This window comes from Corvus hawaiiensis, chromosome 3 (assembly GCF_020740725.1).
Source record: "Corvus hawaiiensis isolate bCorHaw1 chromosome 3, bCorHaw1.pri.cur, whole genome shotgun sequence".
In the NCBI taxonomy this organism is placed as follows: Eukaryota; Metazoa; Chordata; class Aves; order Passeriformes; family Corvidae; genus Corvus; species Corvus hawaiiensis.
The window spans coordinates 96602790-96624045 of record NC_063215.1 but is presented as its reverse complement, the minus strand read 5'-3'; the positions used below and the strand labels follow the sequence as shown (position 1 = coordinate 96624045).

Below are 21256 nucleotides of genomic sequence, written 5' to 3'. Positions count from 1 at the left end.
TCCTCTGTTGGCTTTTACTGTACCCTGAGAGAAGTAACAGAAATTGCCTGCATCAGATGACAGATTCTGTTGTAAGAGAGGGTTGTCTGTGTTTTCTCATTGTCAAAATCCAAATTAAAACGAAATAATTCAAAAATAATTAATAAAACATCCTGTTAAATTAATATTTTCCTTGAGTAAAATCCTTTTAAAAGTTTAAAGACTCTTGGTGGCCTTGGCTGTGATTTACAGTGTTAAATCCTGGTGGTCCAAAACAATTTCTGAACCAGGATCTGGGCAGTTTATCACTTTTCTGCATAGCCTGGTAGGAAGCAGATACTGAGTTTTAGCATAATCAGACATTGCTATGATGATGAATTTCTGAGCCCAGATTTTTCCACCTACAAATTAGGTGGAGGGGAAAAAAAAAAAAAGATATTCCTAAATGATGCCATTTTCCCTGGCTAATTTTGAGTCCACATTTTATCTTGTGTGTTGCTGTTGGACACAGACACATCTTGTGTCCATAGAGCACCCAGGAACAGGCAGCAGTGTTTTGATGCCTGACAGAGGGCCTTGGCAGGGTTTTCCTCCTGCACTCGGAGCAGCGCTTTCAGAAGCCAAGCAGATGTGCTTTTGCTTAGAAGGTGAAATTGCATCTGTGAAATTTACCTCAGCAGCACACTGTGTGTCTGTGTTTTCAGCCCAATATTTAATTTTTAATTTCCTGCAGTTAGGGCATTAGAATGCAGTAAACATTCCAGGCATCCTATTCCCTTCAGACTATTTATGGGCCTTTCATGTCATGTGCCAGGAGGCTGGATATTTGGACCAGAAGTCAGTAGACAAAGAAGACTCCTCTGTCATCCTGATAAGATCCATGCCTGGAGGATTCCAGCTCCCACTGCTTGGTCTGCAAGCACTGCAGTTTTACAATAATTCTCTGCTTATTTACCATGGATTGTTGCTGTTAGATGCAAGGATCATCATCTACACCAAAGAGAAAAATTGTAATTAAATTTATGGATTAAGCAAAAAGGTTCTTAAGATCACTTCATCTGACTGTTTGGGCCAGGTCAGTATTGACTTAGAAAGCTCAGTAACACTGTACTAGCACTCATGGCTGCAGACCATCAGTCCAAGTGCAGGATGCTGTTTAGGGCTGAGAGTTTGTATTAATTCCCATCTAGTACAAGAACTTGAGAAGTCTGCCTGCTTTAGTCTTGCAGTTTTTAACCATCATTCAAAAAAGAAAATGCTGCATAGTATGAAATAAAGAAAAGGAGCTGATGTACAGGGTTGAACAGTTTTCAGTGAAGTGAGAAACCTGTTGTCATACAAAAACTGTGTTATTTACAGGTGTAAAACCCCAAGCATCTCAGCTTAATAAACAGTTGTTTGACTAACAAGTAAATTGATTCTATTTCTGAAAATGTATTCAAAGACTTGTACCTCAAACACAGTGTATGGTTGAACCTGTCAGAGTTATTGATTGTTCCTTGTAGCGCTGTCTGCCAGTACGTTGATATTTATGGATGTGTCAGCATTTTTGTTGTAAATCTTCTTCTCTGGGATTTATAACTTTGGGAGAAGTGGCTCTGGGCTAATAAACAGAATTAGGAGGCCTTAGCCTGAGAAGGAAAAATATTTCAACTTTCCAAAATAATTAGTTCATCTGGTTCTGCTGGTAAGCATATTTTTGAAATGATATGTAGTAGTTCTAAAAGCACTTTGGCTTTTTACGTAAAATGTTAAAAAAAATTTTTTTGTAAGCTTTTTCTGATGTATAGCAAATTATGTGTCATAAAATTACGATTTTTTTATACACAAGTGATTTTTTTTTTTTAACTGCCTCTGTCAGTTAAATGAAGCTGTGTTTTATACTGGCTAACTGCAAGGTAATGCTGGCTCTGTTGAGGGCACTACAGAATTTACAGTGTGTAAATCTGTGTGTTAATACTTCGAAAAGAATTTCATTACATGTCATGCAAATACACAAGTATTTCTGTAAGATGTGGTTAGTAAACCAGTTGTGTATTGGGAAATAGATTTACATGACTACAGCTTTGGATAATTTAAATTTCTCATGGTGTTTGAAAGCCATTTAATGTAGCCAGTTTACTGGATTTACTTTATGGTAGTTTTTAGGTTCTGAACTGAAAAACCCAAGACAAGTGAGGAAGAATAACTTGAAATGAAGCCTGTCTGGATCTCATCTCTAACTGGCAACAGGCCTGTCAAGCTCTGCTATGTGCAGCGTGTGGGCATAGCTGCATCTTCAGCAGTGACCAGTGTAGGAAGAGGCTGTTTAATAAATCACTTTTTGCCTGAATGGAAAATAATTGAGGGCAGTCTGAACCAGCAGAGGCCTTTAGCTCGTCAGGCACAGTGTCATTTGTGTTCAGGCATTCTGCACCTACCCTGTGTTAATTTGCAGCAGGGCAATGCCTTTTTAATGCATGTAGGCACCTCCTCTGGTCCTTAGCTTTTCTTTCATTCTTGGTCTGTCACCAAGCCCAGGGGTGTCAGTCAGCTGCTTATTTGTACTTAAGCCATATCAGACACAGGGCCTCAAAAAAATCCCCAATTTTTTTTGTTTGGTTGGTTGCTGGTTTGGTTTTTTGTTTGGTTTTCTTTTCATCTGTATGATCCAGATACAATGGCAAGAAAGATAGACAGCATTTAGGCCAAAGCTTTGTTTATGGGCATCAAGACAGGATGTGGAAACACTGAAGGTTATGTTTTGTCAGATTTGCTCTTATCAAGAGGATGATTTTTGTTCATAATTCTGAACAAAAGTAGAAGAACAAAGAAGTAAAGATTTCACTGTAGTCTCTTTTGTTTAAAAGGCAGTTCTGGCACAGACGCTGCTGAGAATTTGGGCCCTGACTGGTTGTTTCTTTTTCCCTCTCTCCCAGGTGACTGTAGGTGGAGAGGAGTGGCACTACATTGCTACCCAAGGGCCTCTGCCACACACATGCCATGACTTCTGGCAGATGGTGTGGGAACAGGGGGTGAATGTTATAGCCATGGTCACAGCTGAGGAGGTACGTGAAACCACAGAATAGTTCTTTCTAATGTGAGAAAATCTCCTGTTATCATCACTTCCCACTCCAATAACCTGTTCTTTCTATCAACATCCCCTTTTCCTCTGGCTCTGTTTGAGCATATGCCTGTACTGCTCTCATACTACACTTCCTAACTTTCTGACACTCAGCTTGGCAAGTGCTAAAGCGAAACAAGCAGGAGCCCTCCTTCCTCCTGCTTGGGCCAACCCAAACAAAGATGTTTCCATTGGAATGTGAGAGTGCTGAACTTGCTCCTGGTTAAAATGACAGAGATTTCCACACTGTCCAAGGCCAGTTCTGCATACCATCTCTCTTATCAGCTGAAAAGAGACCAGGAGCTGTTGTTTCCATAGAAGTGTCCGTGTAAAAAAAACCCAAAAAAACCCCAAACAAAAACACCCCACAACTTTTTATTCCTATGCCAAGCAAAACAGTTATTCCTATTGTAATCCAAGAACTATGTGCTATGTTGTAAAAACTGGCACGTTGTTAACTAACACCACATTCGGCTTCATGCCTGGTTGCTTTCAGCAAACACAGGGAGTAGCAGAGCACATCAAGTCACTGTCCAGTTCTCAAGCCTGAGCAAAACCAGACGCTTAGAAGCTGCTGAAGAGATTCTCCTTCTATTTAAGAGAGGCTTCCCCACGAGGAGAGTATTTACCAAGGTATTGTAGGCAGTAGCTGGCTTTCATCATGAGACAAGAGTCAGTTCTTCAAGTAGTTTTACACTTAGAAATATTATATGGCTGAGAGGTTTTAATAGGTGTTTTCTTTACTTTGTGGCATGCTCCTTGCTCTTGTAGTACTTTAAAATAAGAATACTTGGCTTATCCACAGAGTTTTATGCCCTTTGTAGAGAATTAAAATTGCAGGAACTAACGGCTTTTTGTCTTGTTTTGTTATTAAGGAGGGAGGAAGAAGTAAGAGCCATCGTTACTGGCCTAAACTGGGCTCTAAGCACAGCTCAGCCACTTATGGGAAGTTCAAGGTGACAACCAAGTTCCGCACAGACTCTGGCTGCTTTGCAACTACTGGTCTGAAGGTCAAGCATCTTCTCTCTGGACAAGAGAGGACAGTGTGGCATTTGCAGTATACTGACTGGCCAGACCATGGGTGTCCAGAAGAAGTCCAAGGCTTTTTATGTAAGATTTTCTTGAATTTGCATGATAAAATACATCAAGAAAAAGATTGCTCACACTGGATTCAGTTCACTGTACCTAGTTACAGCTGGGAGTGATATCAAGTAGTTGTTGCTGTGGCATATGCAGGCTTCAACTAAGTTATACTTCGCTGCAATTTGGAGGAAAAAAAATGGGATTCAAGAGGTAGGAGCTAAGGTGATTAGCAGGAAGAAAAATCCAAGCAACAGTGCCAAAAACTCAGGAAATTTTAAATAATAGGATACTTCTGCTGGCTGATCTGTTGGTTAAAGTTACTGCTGTTTCCCTAATGAGTGTAGGAGATAATAGGCTGTATACAAATGTGGTTAGAGAGGTCTGGGTGAGAGACGATGAGTTGCTAGTGAAATATGGTGCATCTTCTCCAGTTTTTCTTTCTGTAAAAGAGCAGAGGGCTCTATCACACGTGCAGTAAGTCTGAGCTCACTGCCACCCTTGTAAGCACATGTACCCTTAAGCCTACCCAGGTAGGCTTAAGGGCCTGACCAGTTACATATGGTCCGGGTTCACGGATTTCTGAAAATACAGCAATTTCATTGATCTGTAATGTGTTGATAGCACTTCCTGATTCTTGCCAAGTAATAAGCCCTCCCATATTAAGTAATAGGAATTCAACCATTAGTTAAGACCCATCTCTGGCACTACAGTAGAGAACAATGCAGGAATCTTTAAATTACCACTGAAGGAGTCTGAACATGGTATACTGATGTGTTGGAGATGCCTGCCCTCTTAGTTCCTGACAGTTTTGCAGCTGCAGCTCTGTGGCAGCTAAGTCCTCTCTCAGGAAGGTCCATTAGTTCCTCTTCAGTCTTGCCACAGCTACAGTCCTTTAGTGATCCATTCTCCTTTGCATGGTACACGCTTGATGTAAGTAGGGCATCCTCCTTTCCCCAGATCTGTCACCAAGGCAAAAAATAAAAAATGGCATTTCAGTTTCAGCAAAGGAGTGCCAAGGGATCTGTCTTGAAGGAAAAGCTATTGCCCAATTCTTCATTTGTTCCATACTCTGTTTCTCCTACCAACCCCAGTTGCTGTGGTTGGGCATGGCAGTAATTGGAACCTAACTGTCCCCATTTCCTCTCTTCCATTGTTTGCCACCACTTAGAGTCCCATTTCCCTGTGTGCATTAAAATGCAGCTTTTCTGATGTTGGTAGGCCTCCAGCCCCATCCTGCCTGGGGGGAGAGGACAGCTGGGGCTGCAGTGCCCTGACACCAAGGATCAGAGCAGGAGAGTGCAGCTCGGGTTTCACTTCCCACTCGGAGTGCTGGCAAGCTGAGTGAGCTTCCAGCACATGAGGTTCTCAGAGTGGTCTGACAGCAGGATGTGTTGAATGACACTAGGACAGCCACACAAGGCAGCTGTTCCTGAGTCCTGGGCTTTCTACAAATGGCTTCAGGGAAAACAAAGCAGTGATATCCCAGAAGGGCTTGTAGCTATTGAGAAACAAAGCCTGAGCAGAGAGTGAGGGGGAGATTCTGTCACAGTCTAGAAGGGAGAAGGAAGAGAGGGAACAGGGCAGATGGATGCTCGCTTCCCATCTGATACTGGCTTTGACAGGCAGTAGTTTCAATGGGACTTAGCTGTTGTTTTGATCCCAGCCTGTTAATAGCAGGAATTGCTGTAAGTAATGTCTAGAATCATCTGCTTAGGGGACCTGGAGATTTGCAAGGGGGAAAACAGAATTTAATTTTTTAAAAGAACTATTTAATTTAAAGGAGCAGACTCCCAAGTAATAATTGACACCCAGCTGGTACTTGCTGGATGCAGTGCTGTTCAGTGCACCCTGGCCAAGATAATTATTATGCTGTAAAAAATGTAAATTATTGCCACTTTGACAGAGAATAACTTTTTCACATTCTCCCCTGTCTCTCCCTCCCCTCCTAAATTTTACATTTAGACATGCAGATGTTTGCATCCTTGCCTGCATTTTCTCTTGCAGCTTACTTGGAGGAGATACAGTCGGTGCGTCGGCACACCAACAGCGTGCTGGACAGCAGCAACACCTGCAACCCTCCCATTGTGGTCCACTGCAGTGCAGGGGTGGGGAGGACTGGAGTGGTCATCCTAACAGAACTCATGATTGGCTGCTTGGAGCATAATGAAGTAAGTCAGCTTTGTTTTCAAACCCTGAGCTTGTCCCTTGGCTAACTGGCTACATTTCTGAGGTTGAAATTAAAAGGCATTGAAGTGCTTTCTTTCTCTACCTCTGTGAGCAATGTGACAGGCAGAGATTCCCCATGGCAGGTTACTTGCTGTAGTTTTCTGTATAGTTGATATTATGGGGGTTTTTTTGTTAGGATTATTTTAATACATTCAAAGATAGGGCTTTCTTCTCTCTTTTAAGAATTTAGTCTAATTCATACCTGTATTTAATTAAAAGTCTAGAGACAGTGTGTTTACAAGCACTGCCTGAGAGAGGCTAGAGAGTAATGTCCTTGCTCTTTCAACTGAAGTTTTCTGCTCTCTAAATTCTCTCCTCGGGCTCCTTCCTCGCTCCTGTAGGGACTGTAATCTCACCTGGACTGAAACTTAACTGTGTTTTAAGGATAAGTGTATGTATGTATTCCTGTGGGGAATAGGGCTTTAGGATTTGCAGCCAGCATTACGAGTAACACAGTCTGGAGTTAAGAGCCCCAGTAGAGTAACCGTGGGTAGCAACTTGCTTTTCATCTGCTACTGGGAAACTGTCTAGGAAGAACATCACATCTTGATTATCAACGTGCCACACAGTTTTCATGACAGCTATGGAAACCAGGGGCTTCTCTTGCCAAAGAAAATGCTCAAAGACCAAAGCTGCTTGTAGAGATAAGAATGCAGAAAGAGTGACAAATAGACATATATCATCTGCCCCTCCCAATAATCAGCCACTGGGTGAGTTCAGGGAAGACTGAGGACTCCAGCAACTCATCATTCTGGAGTTACAAGATCCCTAGAGATCCTGGGCTCATATCAGCTGAGACAAACCTCCTCCAACTCTGCTTGGGCCACACCGAAGGTGAAGGTGTCCCGTAGATCTGTGTCACAGCTGACACTTTGTTTTCTTGCTTTTTATTGGCAGTGGGAGGTGTTGGGGGAGGTGGTGGCAGCTGGAGGAGAAAGGGAAAGAAGGTAGCTTGGCCAAGAAAGGGCCCACAGCGATGTGTCTTGGGAACCCAGCAGCCTCCCAGTGCTGGCTGCTGCTCAGTAGCTGCTCTGGTGTGGGGCAATGGCACCGACTCTTGAGCCTGCTTTACTTTCCTTATGCACTGGCATGTGGAAGTGACTGCTTCTGTTGTTCACACAACAGCCATGAAATTTCTGCATGCCAGAGGAAAGCTGGAGAGTTAAAAAAGCCATCCCTGAATTGCTTGTGAGCATCAGTGTAGCCATGTCTGCTTTACAGCATCCTCTGTATGTGCACAGAAGCAAACTCTAAAGGTTGTGCAACAGCGTTTGGCCACCTCAGTTTACAGAAGTCAGTCTGTGGTTTACTTAAGTCACCCATTGGGCAAAGAGTAGCTTTGGCAAAGGCAGCACCTCAACATCTAAGCATGAGGTTCAGCCTTGACATCATTCATAAGAGTTTTCATGAACTTCACTAGGTCCTGATGGTAGTGCTCGATAATAAAGGATTTCTCTGATGTCCCTTAATTAAAGCATTCTTTTGTCTTGATTAATAATGAAAATCATCATTAACATTAAATACAATTTTCATTAAGGGTTTTGTTTCTCTAGATTGTACCAAGTTAATGTTTTTGTTTTTTTAAAACCTAATTTTAAAAAAAGATTAAAAATCTTGACAGCATGTTTTCAGTTTGTGACAGATTCTGCACAGAGGGGTTCCTTTTCATTTGTTTATTTTGTAGTAGAATTGATTGGGGTTTCTTCCTGAAATAAAATTACTTATCGCTTAAAATGTTTTAGTCTTAGGAATTGGTTTTCACAGAAGTGTCCTAGCAAATAAATGTATTAACATTTTAGCAGTGAGAGAAAATCAGAGTTTGAAAATTTTGATACAGACTATTTTGGAAAGCCTGCAGCAGTGCTGGAACAAAAACCAGAACTCTTGAGCCTGAGGTTTCAGATTTAGGTAAAAAGCCATGTTTAATCAAATTCTATACAGCTTCAGTCACTGTGGCTTCTGGGCAATGGCTGGTTGAGTCTAAAGCTGTATCTCATTGCAGGGGTAGAGTTTCAGTAACTGCTGCATGGCATGTAAATGTCACGTCATTACATCCTTACTGCTGTAGACATGTAGTACGAGAAAGTAATTGAGAACCTGCTCTATCAACTTTTAGTCCAGACTTGGCACTGGGACATTAACTCATGATTGCATCTACAGCATGCTTTCACATGGGAGGTCTTTACTTTGGGAGGCAGAAAGGAGTTAGCATTTTTGTTTGATCTGTTTGCAAGTGCCAGCTTAGCAAAGCATTAGGGGGGTGTGTGTATGTATATATATATATATTTTTTTTTTTTTTTTTTTTTAATATGAACATTGTAATGAAGGTGACTTTAGGGATTCTGCTTACCTGGAATTAAATACTAAGCTGTCTATAAATAGCAAGGCTGAATAGGCAGGATGAGGTTTTCTTCCATTTCTGAAATAAGGCAAAGCCATCTCCATTTTGAGGAGGTGCATGGAACACAGTGTGCCTACTAAAAACCAATGAGCTGCTGAGGGACAAACATGATGTGCAGGTCAAAGCTGGCCTACATTTTTGCTGTAGTTGTTCAGGTAAGATCAGGTTCCACATGACTCTGCTCAGCAAGGACCATGTGGCTTTCATAAGCATCTGAGTCCACAGGGAGGCTTTCTCCAAGTTAGCCAAGTTAACTGGAAAGAGCTTCCATTTTTCTTTGCACCTGTTTGATAATAATATGGCATTACTCATCCCAAATATTTACACTTGTTGGCTCTCTAGAGATGTCCTTTTATAACAGCTTGTTGGGCTATGTGGCAGAATATTTGGCCTTGTTTTCAGAAAGTGATAGCCTATGAGTTAATACTTGTTTACATGGAATGGAGATTCTGGGTTTTATATATATGGACAGAAATGGATATGCAGCGTGATTTTTATTTTAAACTTTCCAGGAAACTTCAGATGTGCCTGGAAGCAGATTCCATGCTCAGTTGGGCCTCCAAGGCTTAGCAGCAATCTCAGTCAAAAGACTTGCTAAGTTTCTCTTGGTGTTTCTGCAATGGCAAGTGGGCATTACAAAGGGCAGTTTATGTTGCCTGATAGGGTAGCTGTTCTTTAGTCTTATATCTTGAACTGCTTAAGAACTTCCTCAAAACCAGTATGTATCTTAGTGCTCACATTTACTGCTGCCATAGAAGGTTTGTGCCCCTCAGCTTGGCTCACATTACACGCTGTTTGAATTTGAGCCTGGCAGGCTGAGCTTCATGGCTCAACAACTTCTCAATAGCTCCTCGTGTACCTGTTGTAACAGATAAAACACAACAGCATCATAGGTTTTTGGCTCCCTAAATGCCAGAAATCTGATGATAGCATCCTAATGAAATGTGCAGTGATTTCTAACACTTCACCTCATGGGCCTCTGTTTCACAGAACTCATTTGGTTTTGAGTTCAGACCATTACAGGCTGTCTGTGCCCCAGTGGGCTCAATGGGGTTAGGGATGTGCTTTCCCAGTAGATCTCCTTATCTCTGCCTACTTACTTCAGTTCCTGCTGCAGAGCATTTTCAGGGCACACGAGTGAGTTTCTTTTGGATGAAACTAAGCTGGAAGATGCCTTCTTGGAGAACCCCTAATGTGTCCCAGGGGATGTTCAGAAGGTGGCAACAAACTGATGCTGGCCTGGAGTCCGCAAAACACGTGTTGTGGATACTGGGTCTTTGTTTCACTTTACAGACCTATTTCTCCTGGAGCATTATTTGCTAACATACACTTGACTGTGGGAAGTCAGATGTTGGAGTCCCTGGATCTTTTGGTGGCAGTGAGTTCCCTTCTCCTTTAGTGAAAGGATCTGTATCTTTGCCTGCACATTTAGTTTTGTCCACGGAACCTATAGTATAGCTCCCTGTGTCAGATAACTGATATTTGAGACAGTGATTGTTTGATTTAGTAAACCCAGATCCTTATGCTTTTTTTTTTCCCCTTTGCTTTACAGAAGATGGACGTTCCTGTGATGCTGAGACACCTGCGGGAGCAGAGAGTGTTTATGATCCAGACCATAGCCCAGTACAAATTTGTCTACCAAGTGCTCATACAATTCCTGCAAAACTCGAGACTTATTTAATCTTTTCAAACATCCCAGACCCAGCATTGTGGATCTGACTGAACCTTACTGATGAACAAGGGGAACTGCCTGGACAACACTGTGTGCATATATTGCACTTTTTAAAGTTGTCTTGAAAGTAAGGAATGATGGTTCTTTACTAGTCTCCCGTGGATTATTTTATACAAGATATAATTTATTTTTCTTGGAATAACTTCTGAATTACTTTAATAACTCATAAAACTTATAGTGTCCTTCAAAGTGAACCACATTTGACATGGCTGGTCTGCATTGTAACATGTCTGTAAGGAAGGCAATCCTTTGTAAAGGTAGTTTGCTGGCTTTTATTTTGCTACACAGCTTCTGAAACCTACAGTTATTTGGCAGTGGGCTTTTTCTCACGTAAGGACATTCTGGACCCAGTATGTGTCTTCCCTGGTAAAAACAAGACCTGCTAGATGTCAGCTACTGCTCTGTGTGAGTGGAAGGTAAGGGTGCACAGCATGGAGACCTGAGCTTCTTCACGTGTAGTGGGCACATTACAGAGGGCTCAAGCACAGGACATTGTGAGGACAGAGAGTTTTGGGTGCTAAACTATTCAAATTCCACAAGAATTACAGTTTTAGATTAGTCCTTGAAAAATCAATGCTGGATCTTTTAAAGGAGGCCTTCTGCTGCTGTGTGCAGCCCTTGAAGGGATTCATAAGAAGCAATGTAGGGTGAAGTGCAGTGATCTACAGCAGGCTGAAGTCAGTGAATGAGTCTTTCCAATAACTGGTGGACTGAGAGTTGAACAGCAGAGGATATTCAACCAAATGTATCTGGAAAAAAAGCCATATCAAGCACCTTCTCATGAATTACACTGAAAGTATTATTGCCTTGAGGCTCACCTCCTGTAGAAAAGGAATCTCATTTAAATTAGGCATCTCCAGCTGCCTTAGTTTTCATGTGTGAACTATCGTTGGATGGCTAGAGAATGAATCAGGCTAGAGAGGAGCCTTGGAAGTCTCTGGTCCCAGCCCCGCTCACCCCACTGCTAGCTTTAAACTTGGATAGGCTTGTTCATGGTCACATCCAGTTTCAAAATTCTCAAGGGTGAAGATTTCACAGCCTCTCGGGGCACATGATGCAATGCAGTTACTTTGTCATGGTGAAATCACCTTTCTCAGTATCCCTTCCCCAGATACTTTCAATATTTTAATCCTATTGTCGCTTTTCTGTGGCATCCCCGCCTCCAAACCCTGGTCAATGTACAAAGGCCTAAGCCTACAAGCACTCGTAATTTCAGCACTAAAGGGACTAAAATCAGTGGGGAGCTGAAGCTAAGGTTCTGTACCAGAATGTTTCTCAAATATGTTTAAAACAGCACTGTGTTGATTTGGTACTTTGCAATACAGGCCTAATGAGGTGACGAAGATTCTGGTGAAGACTTGTAGCCCCCAACAAATGGAGAGGAATTATTTTGCTGTAATACCTTGACCATGTTCTTTTTAGGGATCAGTTGAGTTTTCAGTCAACTTCAGTTTTCCTCTAATTTCTTCTGCCAGTGCCAACATATCTCTTGTTAAATTAGCAGCAACCATTTAAAGTCTTTTCAGCAGCATCTGCATGATAATTGCAGAGAGATGCTTTATATCTGGGAAAAAAGCCAAGGAATAAACCTTGAAGCAAAGTGTATTAAATTAGTTATCTCGTTATAACTTTTTGAATAATTTCCTAATGATGAATTAAGTTTGAACTCAGAGCTGTCAAGTCCCATTGCTCCACTTAGATATGAGAAGTAGAAAATCAGGAGGGAAAAGAATCTGTTCCTATGTCTTATTATTCAGCTGCTCTTGGCTGAAATGTGTATTTCTGCTGCTACAACGAGCACAGGAAAGTTCTTGCATAAGAGAGTGTGAAGAGCTGTGTTTGAAGGGAAGAAAATTACGCACATGTTTTTTATGCAAAGATGCATCATAGGTGTCTTAGAAAAACATTAATTAGAAAAAGGCACTAAAAATCCTTTCCAAATTAAGTCAGTGCCTATTAATGAGCCAAATAAGTGGCCATGTAGTAAACAGTCATTTCAATTAACTCCTAATGTGGCTGGTATGGTAGATAGAGGCCAATGTGAGTCACTTTTTCCCTTTCATTGTCAAAGAACGGTAATTTTAAACTTTTCCTTTCATCTGACTTCAATGTATTTTTCCCTGCTAGATTTTATCTTGACTAGATCGGTTAATATCATAAGTGAATTGGGCTGGTGCATGTCTTCAGAGGTTCTTTTCTACCCCAGCTTACAAGCAGCCCTCAGCATGCTGATGTTTTATGGTTGAAATGTGATACAGTTTTGTAAGGGAAAAAATGAACCTTCTCACTTTGAACCTGTTGTAGTTTTATCAGGCCAAAATTGCTTGGGCAGTATTTCCTAACCTTTAGGGAGTGACAGGAAAATGCATTTTGCATCCAATTTTCTTAGTCATAGCAGGAATGAACACATGAGTCTTAAAGCAACAGTGCTGTTTAGTTTCTGTCCTGCAGACTTTTAAACAGCAGAACCCTTGAGGAGAAAAGGACAGTTGGGAGTTGCTGTTTGTTGTGATGTTTTTTTAACATCAAAGCATAACCGTAATTTCAGACCAGTTTCATCCATTTGGAATCTGAATTGAAAAATCTCACAATGATTCATCAATGAAAGGAATTTTGACACAAGCAGTCTTCTCCCAGGGCACCCACCTTGCAGTCTGACCTACACTCCCTGACGCTTTCCAAGAGAGAACTTGCAGTGGATGAGTAAGTCTGGCTTGGGAATCCATTGTGTCCACTTTCCTTTTTGTGCACTCTTCATCTGTATTTAACACCCTTTTCCTTTCTAATTTAAACTCTTACCAACTACAGTATTGAGGTACTGGCATCAGATTTTTGGTTACAGTCTGAACATTTCATGCCTCCCATTGTTCGATGGGAGAGATGACAGTGGAGTTGTGACACTTCTCAGTGCTGTGGGGATCCTGTTTCTGTTCACACTGGAGGATGGAGGACATCAGCTGCTGAGGTCCTACTTGTTTCAGGTCCTACAAAGGCCTGTTTTGGCACCTCTTGTCCTCAACTACCTGAGGAAAGATTAAGCTTGTTCCCACAAACATTTTCCTGTATAGGTATACAGGGATCCTAAGTGCTCAGCCTTATCAGAAATTCCCTAAACTAATTTTAGCTGGCAAGAGACATGTCTCTGAGAACTTAACATATTGCCAACACAGTCCTTGAAGTATACTGAAGTGCATTTCTGTTCTATTTATTTAAATCAGCTGCCTCAGCTACAAATACTATTAAATATTTGCATGATTTCAAAAGTTGGGGTTTTTTTAAATTACTTTCTTGTAAACAAACAGAAATGCAAATGGCAAAACACAGACTTACTCTTTTCCAATCTAAGTGCTTCAATAGCTATTGTCATTGTGAGCCAGGACATTACTTTTTTGATCCAATACCTGCTATGTCTGTGTAGTCCACAAGCAACTCTAAAAGAAATGCTGATGGGAAATCTTGTACTTGGATACAGCACAGAAATCTGTAGGGAAAATTCAGCAGCTACTGACGATGCCGCATTTCCAACAGTCGACTTCCCGCTGGTCTCCTGGGAGGAGATGATGACTGAATTAGCTGTTGTCAGCCTTGCTAACAGTTTGTGGTCTGTGTGCTCAGAAAGTGGAATCATCAGGCTGATCTCTGCTGTAGCAGCTCTCATGCATCACTGAGGGAGGTCTGAGTTAAATTTTGTTGCTTCTCTTGGTGGAAAAAAGAATGCTAGGCTGGCGCTCACTTCAGGAAATAAAGGCTGCGTCACATTGCAGGAACAAATTACTGAGCTGGCCATGAAAGGAAGGACTGTGTGAAAACAGCCTTTGACCACTCTTCTACAGAAATGAATATAAAGCTGCTGATGTATACTTCAAGGCATATGGAGTTTGGGATAGGTTTTGATGCCAATAAGAGAAAGGCTGCAAGTCCAGAACCCCAAAGGCAATTGTCCCCAGCTCAGTCTTAGCCTTCTAGAGAGGTTTTCTTGTAGGACCTGGTGCTAAGGGAGCTATAGATGCCATCTAAGTCTTTAGAGAGAAGGATGTTGTACATGCAGCTGCTTGCAGGGGTTGGGATTTGAGGAAGGGAACAGATGGCTGTGGGGCAAACAAGATGGAGGTATTAACCATAAATAAACTGTGAAAAAACAGTGCACAGTTCAAAAATAGCAGTGTTTATATAAATATTAAAAGTAAATAAATGTACTCAGTGTTCTTGGAGTATCCTAGATTACAGTTGCATTGGTTTCTCTCAGCTGTTTTTTTGAAGTTTTGTTGCCCATGCTTTATGTGCACCCTCACTGAGAGTTTCCCACGTGCTTTAACAACAAGACTTTGCCTTTGGAGAGTGAACAGGAAATCAGCTATTTATCAGTAAAGTGATAAATTGCAGCTTCCACTGGAGAATTCCAGCACTATATAACAGCAAAGGAAGGACTGCCACTGATTCACCTGGGTAAGGACTCAGTGGTTGGACAGTCATTTCCAGGTATTTCAGGGGTAGTGTTCCTTGATTAGGCACACAGGCAGAAAAGAGGAATGCTTCCCACAAACTGTTTCCATGTTGGGGGGCACCCCCTGAGTTAGACAGTGGCTGGTAGTTGAGAAAGAAATAGGGATGTGTATAGAAAAGGGTTCTCAGCCCCTCTGGGCCCCTGCTTTAGGGGCTTCCTGAGGCCAAAGCTGTATCCTGCTCACTCTGTGTAGTACCTACTGATGGATCCATCTTCCACAAATCCCATTATCTTTTCTTTAGAAGCCAGTTATTCCTCTGGCCTTCACAATGTCCTGTGCTGGTGAGTTCCACAACTTACAGATATAATGTATAAGAACTTCCTTTTTGTGTATGTTAAATGAAAGTATTTTCTTGCTTCTGCTTGGTCTTCAAAAGAAAGCAAATCTTGAGTGCCAGAAACACTGGTAATAGGATGTTTAGACTGTTGAGATTGCTCCATATGGAAAACACATTTTCCTCACTAGTAAAGTACCTTTCTTTGGCTATTTTACAAAGGAAAAAGTTTACACATGCAGATGACTGTAATATTCCCATATGTTATTGTGTGGAATGTGTTAAATGAGATAACATGTTTATGTCACTGGATTTTACTGTCCTGTTTTACTTCAGTATTTTGATGCCTCCTGTTTTATTTGTTCTGTAATTTTGTACCTGACAGTTTAGCACAAAACAGTGATCTGAATCTCACCATCTCATTGTATGTACACATTTTGTAATGGGACATCAGTTATGTGCCCTTCCTGCCCCCATTCCCTCCTGTTAGGGCTGAATGGCAGAACTATTCTATGGTATTTGAAAGCCTTTAAAAAAAATCTATGCATGCTATTTTATATTCTAATGTATTATTCATATCAGTACATAAGCTTATGCTTATCAGTTTTATCTTGTGTATAGAACTGATTACTTTTGACAGTATTTTTGCACTGTTTCTTTTCTTTCTCTTTTTATAATAAAAAGTTCTATCAGCATTAATTGACTGCAATAATTTTTTTACCCCTTTCACTGCCTTTGTGTAAATAGTTTCTTATATGCTTTTGCAAATGTGAGAATGGCTTCAGTCACTAAGGTTTTTTTGGTAAATCTGTCCTTCATATTCACAGTATACAATAAAACTTTTTTTTTCAAGGAAAACAATGTTTGTATTCTTTTCTGTATCAGCTTAAGGGTTTTGTATTTGCACCTACACTGCTTCAGTTGGTTTCCCATGTTAAACTGATAGGCACAGCCAGGCCCACAGTGAGCTTTGAATAACCTTCTGTAAATAGTAATCCAAGTTTCACAGGGGCAAGGGTCCCACTGGTGCCTCATGTTCAGCTAATCCAATTCTTTGGTGTTGAAGTGTGGTCTGGGCTCTGGACAGACTTGCTGAAGTAAAGGTGTTATGTCCCAGGACAAGAGTTTATTTGACAAGACAAAGTTAGGATAAAAAGAGTCAGCTACTGCCCTCTTCCTAGGTTTGGCTGTAGTTAAATGGCCTTGGCTTTCCGGAATTGTAGATGTGGTGCAGTTTCATGTACTCCAGCAGCAACTGCTGGCTGGAGAGCAATGAAAGATTTCAGCAAAATGAGCTGAGAGACCCTTGTTCTAGCAGTTTTATTTTCAGAGCAGCGCTTACAAGAAAGAAAATACAATGTAGTTCTTAAGGGTGATGTGTTCTCTTTCTCATCATACTTTATAAGCTGTGAAAACAGTAAGGAATGGGCAGGTAATTTTATTGAGCACTATATTTCAGTTTTGTTGCTAGAAGTTTACAGCTACACTCTTTTTTTCCCCCATCCTTAAAAGCAAACTCCTGCCATTGATCTAAATGGAGGGGAAAAAAATCCCCTTGTTTTATATATGGGTGGAGAAAGCTAAGTCTTGGACTTTTTTCTCAGAAAGTGTTCCTATTCCTCTCTTAAAAATAATTGCTAACATACTATTACAATAGTTGTAATCCACTGGAGGTGAAGGTATGGCTGTAAGGAAATATGAGCTCTCCTCTGCAATAACTCACTTTAACTTGTAAAGGGGACTAAAAAGCCAGAATTTGCATAGTTCATGTCTTGTGCAAGCCTCCGAGCTCCAAGATAGGTGTCAGTATCTTCTGTACAAGACAAGTTGAGCTCTAGGTCTTTACTGTGATGAATCCTCATCTGCCAGGAGCAGTGATGGACCTGCAGATTAACTGGTTGAGGGAACATTGGTGGCTTTGCTGTAAAATGTACAGAATTCATCACCCCATTTCTCCTCTCTCCCAGTTAAGCCACTGCAAACAAAAATGACGTGAGAAAAAAAGGAAATGGATGCCAAACCACAACAGAAAAAGTAGGGTTTTTTCTAATTTGTCAGATTAAGCAAAACTATTAGGGCAAAAGCGGATATCACAGGACTATTGCACCCATTTAAGTGTACAAGTGGAGTCAAGAGGGCCCAAGACCACTTTATTTATTTTACACAAATAAGATCCACATCAACATCCCTAAAGAAAAAAATGGCCATTTTTGCCCATGAGCCATCAAAAGGCATAACCTTTAAGGAACCATGGATGCTTCCTTAAAAGAGAAAAAAAAGGCAATTGTAGATGTGTGGAAGCTAGGCCTAAGTGTGTTTGTCATTCCAATTATAGGACAGAACTGTGCTCATACTCTACCGCTTTTCAAAGTGCTCCTGAAGGTTTCCATAACAAGGCTTTTTAAATAAAGGTTTGAAGGATTGCATAGATTCAAAGGCTCAGTGGTCCTCTAATTCCTTTTTGATCTCTGAAATGTATGGATGATCTTTCCCATGTGCTACTTCCATGATAGCAATTGCCTATGAAAAGAAAAAAAATATTCACACAATTGATTCATATATAACACCAGGCTATAAATACTCTCTTTAGAGGTTTGAAGCAGTCTGACACCTCTAGCTACTTTTTGTCCCCTTGTAGTCATAAACCCAGTAGGAAATAAAATGAAATTCAAAACTAAGTAATAAAGGTTTTATATTCAGAGAATACATCTTTGATCTTAAAGGAGCCCAAAGCACCTTTCAAAATTGTATTCTTGACAAAACTACTTTGAATGCAACCAGCTCCAGGACAGAAAACTGCAAGTGCGGCGGATAATATTCCAGCAGAGGACTTAGCCAGTATCAGAGCGAGCTCTGCTCCTACCAATTTATCCTTGAGCTGTCAGAGACATGCAGGCCTAGTGCAGGAGTAATGTTGAGGCATTTCAGACTTGAGTCTGTAAACCCTCTGCTCCTTCCAGGGACTGCCAGTTCTTCAGGAAGGAAGCAAAAGGGAGATCCCGTCAGATTGGGACAGATGCTGCTGTGCCTGACTCCCTGGTGTTTCACCTGCAGCCTGCTCCAGGCCTGAGAGGGAACACTGCAGGCAGCCAAACCCCCTGACTGGCACATTTCCTGCCCTGCAGAATGTGTGCAAAGGCAAGATTTCCTCTTGAGAAAAGATGTGATAAAAGGCAGCATGAGACAGAACTGAGAGGAAAGTTCAGTGTAAGTCTGAGAATGTTTAAAGACCAACAGTGCTAAGACAGAGCAAGGAACTGCGGTATCCTGGCCCTCTGAGCATTTAGTTATTTCATCCTTGGGAAACTTTTATGCTCTTGTATTTGTTAGGACAGTACAATAAGGGCTTTTGGTTCCACCTCAGCAGCAAGAAATGACTCCAATCCTCCTGCTGCCCACAAAAAGAAAGGAGGACCTTCTGGATGAGCTGCTCACAAAATGAAAGGGAACAATGGGTTTGCTTTTCCACTAAATCCCAATGATCAGAGGCTGGGATAACTTTGGGCAGTTCCTGTAGACAGCTTTTGGAAGTGAGTCATTAAGAAATGTTTGTGTTAGGAAACTAACTATGCCAACAAATCTACCTCACAGTTCCCTACCCCCCATCCCATGCTCCTACTGGCACAATTCCCATTTCTACGCAAGGGTTTAACACCACAGTGAAGGAAAACCTATGCCAATTTCAAACTAGGTAACAGTTACATTTTAGAGCATAGATTGTAGCATCATTCACCATGGTTGGATGGCGCTGTTATTTGCTGGCTAAAACCTTGCCAGCATCTAAAAAGCAAGAAGAAATACATTGTGACATTCCACACTGAGTCATTATATGCTACAGTAGTCACTGATGCTTAAGAAACTAAAATAAATTTCTGTCCAACATCAATAAAGGAAAATAGTCAAGAAACGTAGTACAGACTAATAACAAAATAGAAGAATAAAAACCTAAAGAATAAGGCACAGACTAACAAAAAGGGGTGAAGAAAAACATAAAACCAAAATGCTGTATTTGCCAATTTCAGCATTACCAGATGCATTGAATTCCCTTCAGTTATGTAAAAATCAACTGGTTCCAGAACAAATAACTACCAAAAGCATGCCTAGCTTAAGTTGGATATAGAAATCACAGACTTCAATGAAACACTATGTGCCTTTTATAAGAGCCAAGCATTTTTCCTGTCCTTACCCAGCAAATGAGGAGAAGATAGGGTTCTGCTTCATTTACACTAGTGCAGCTCTAGCTCAGTGAAGAACTTAGAGCAAATGTTTAAGCATAATTCTTGTTCCAGCTGCTGCAGTATGAGCCCACTGTGAAAAGGCACCCATGAGCAGACCTATACTCCATCATTAGAAAAGCCAAATCTGGGCCAAAAATCCAGTGACCAAATATATTGACTCATGGTGCATTTCCTACCCTGCCAGGCTCACTGACAGAGAAGCACACAGTGTTTCAACAACCTGAACTGGTGTTATTAATGGAGAAATCAGGCAATAAATACCCTCTGCAAGGCTTTAACTCCAGCCGTCCTGTTCTTCAGTGCCATGTACAGTCTCCCTAATTTCAGCCACATGGAGGCAACATTCAGCGAGTAGGAGGGATAATGTTTACTGCAAGACAGAAAGAAATGCAGCTTTATCAGCCTTGGCAGTTTCATTGCATTTTCCCAGCCCCTGTCCCCCTCTCATGGGGCAAGAAGCTGCCTCTCGTTGCCCCTGCCCATTCAGCGCTCATCCCCTCTGCCGTGACTGCCAAGAGCCAGTGCCAATTGTGTCTGGGATGGGGACGCCTGTCAGCTGGGAATTGAACTGAAACTACCATATGCCTCTGAACAGCTGTCAGATGGCAATGACTTTCTGCCACTAGTTTTAATCTAGCCAGCTACAGAGAGAGCCTGCATTGTTATGAGTTTTTGGAGCCACCCTGCACCCGCAGCAGTCGCTCCGTGTGTTCCACAATAGTTGGTGGGCTGGAAAGCGAGGGGCCCTCTGCAGTGTGCAGGGCACACATGGCAGTCTGTGCTCGCACACACTGAGCGGGCAGAGCCCGCTGCAGCAGAGCTGACCTGGAATGCCAGGCTCAGAGCCAGAGGAGCTGGGCAAGTCCCAGGGAAGATAAATAGTACTGAGCCCCCAGGGGGGGAATGTTGGCTCCTTCTTTGTATCACTGTTCTCTGCCAAGTGATCTGTGACTTTATGTTGGCATCTGTTCCAAAGGGAGAGCTTTTCTTGCGCTCCCCCCAGCTGGCAAGAAAGTCACATCTCAAGACGAGAATCTGTTTGGGAGATTCACGGCAGCACCAGACACAGCCAGTGTAACCGGCTGGCTCTAATGAATGGGCTCACTACTGCAAAACCAGAGAACTTTATCAGAAACAGTATTCTTATCTCCTGCAGCGGCTGTGTGCTGCCCTGCCCCACGAAGGGCTTCAGCCTGGGCATTCTCCCATGCCTCCAGCTCTAGGGCAGCAGGATCAGCAACACGGGGCACCCCCAGCTCTGAGCGCAGGAGTTGAGCTCATCTCCAGCTCCCTCTGCTGCTCGGCCCCAGCCCCGGGACACGGCTCTGCGCTCCTGCCGCCGTGCCCACTGTGCTGCTGCAGAGAGAGAGGACTGGGAGACTGCGGGAAGCTGACAGCAACACAGGCTTTGCCTCCATTACCTTGTACAAAATACCGGCTGCAGATGTAGTTTGAAGCCCTTCTTTAGTAAAAAATTACAGTATTTTGGAAACCAGCTAAGCAGAATTAGCACAGCACCCAAGGTGGCACAAAATTGTTTTGAGAACCCAAAGCAATGATTTCAAAGTCAGTCCTGCTATATATTGCAGACCACATTCTGATAGTAACAAACACTGTCCCAGCATCTAAATATTCCTTTTTGAGTAGTGGTATCATGGGTAGAATGTCTGTACCACATATACTGAGAGAAGTGATCTCTGCCCAGACTTAATTGT

The 21256-nt window shown here is 41.9% G+C and overlaps 2 protein-coding genes and 1 long non-coding RNA gene across 8 annotated transcripts in view; 1 reads left to right on the top strand and 2 right to left on the bottom strand.

The window, feature by feature from the left end:
- The window catches only part of PTPN14 (protein tyrosine phosphatase non-receptor type 14), a 111901-nt gene extending 95740 nt beyond the window's left edge, over positions 1-16161 (top strand). For both annotated transcript variants that reach the window (XM_048299755.1, XM_048299756.1), the window contains 4 exons: positions 2898-3026; positions 3958-4192; positions 6170-6333; positions 10345-16161. In XM_048299755.1, the coding sequence (XP_048155712.1) occupies positions 2898-3026; positions 3958-4192; positions 6170-6333; positions 10345-10473 (657 nt within the window). In that variant the 3' untranslated portion in view covers positions 10474-16161. The remainder of the gene's footprint in view (positions 1-2897; positions 3027-3957; positions 4193-6169; positions 6334-10344) is intronic.
- Positions 3440-10423, bottom strand: LOC125324145. The gene is made up of 2 exons (XR_007202831.1): positions 9893-10423; positions 3440-5124 (listed from the first exon to the last, which is right to left on the bottom strand). It is a non-coding gene; the product is annotated as an uncharacterized LOC125324145 (long non-coding RNA).
- Positions 16162-16608: 447 nt separating the features above from the next.
- SMYD2 (SET and MYND domain containing 2) overlaps positions 16609-21256 on the bottom strand; it is a 29159-nt gene continuing 24511 nt past the window's right edge. For all 5 annotated transcript variants that reach the window (XM_048299759.1, XM_048299757.1, XM_048299761.1 and 2 more), the window contains 2 exons: positions 19803-19911; positions 16609-17823 (listed from right to left, as the gene is read on the bottom strand). In XM_048299759.1, the coding sequence (XP_048155716.1) occupies positions 17743-17823; positions 19803-19911 (190 nt within the window). In that variant the 3' untranslated portion in view covers positions 16609-17742. The remainder of the gene's footprint in view (positions 17824-19802; positions 19912-21256) is intronic.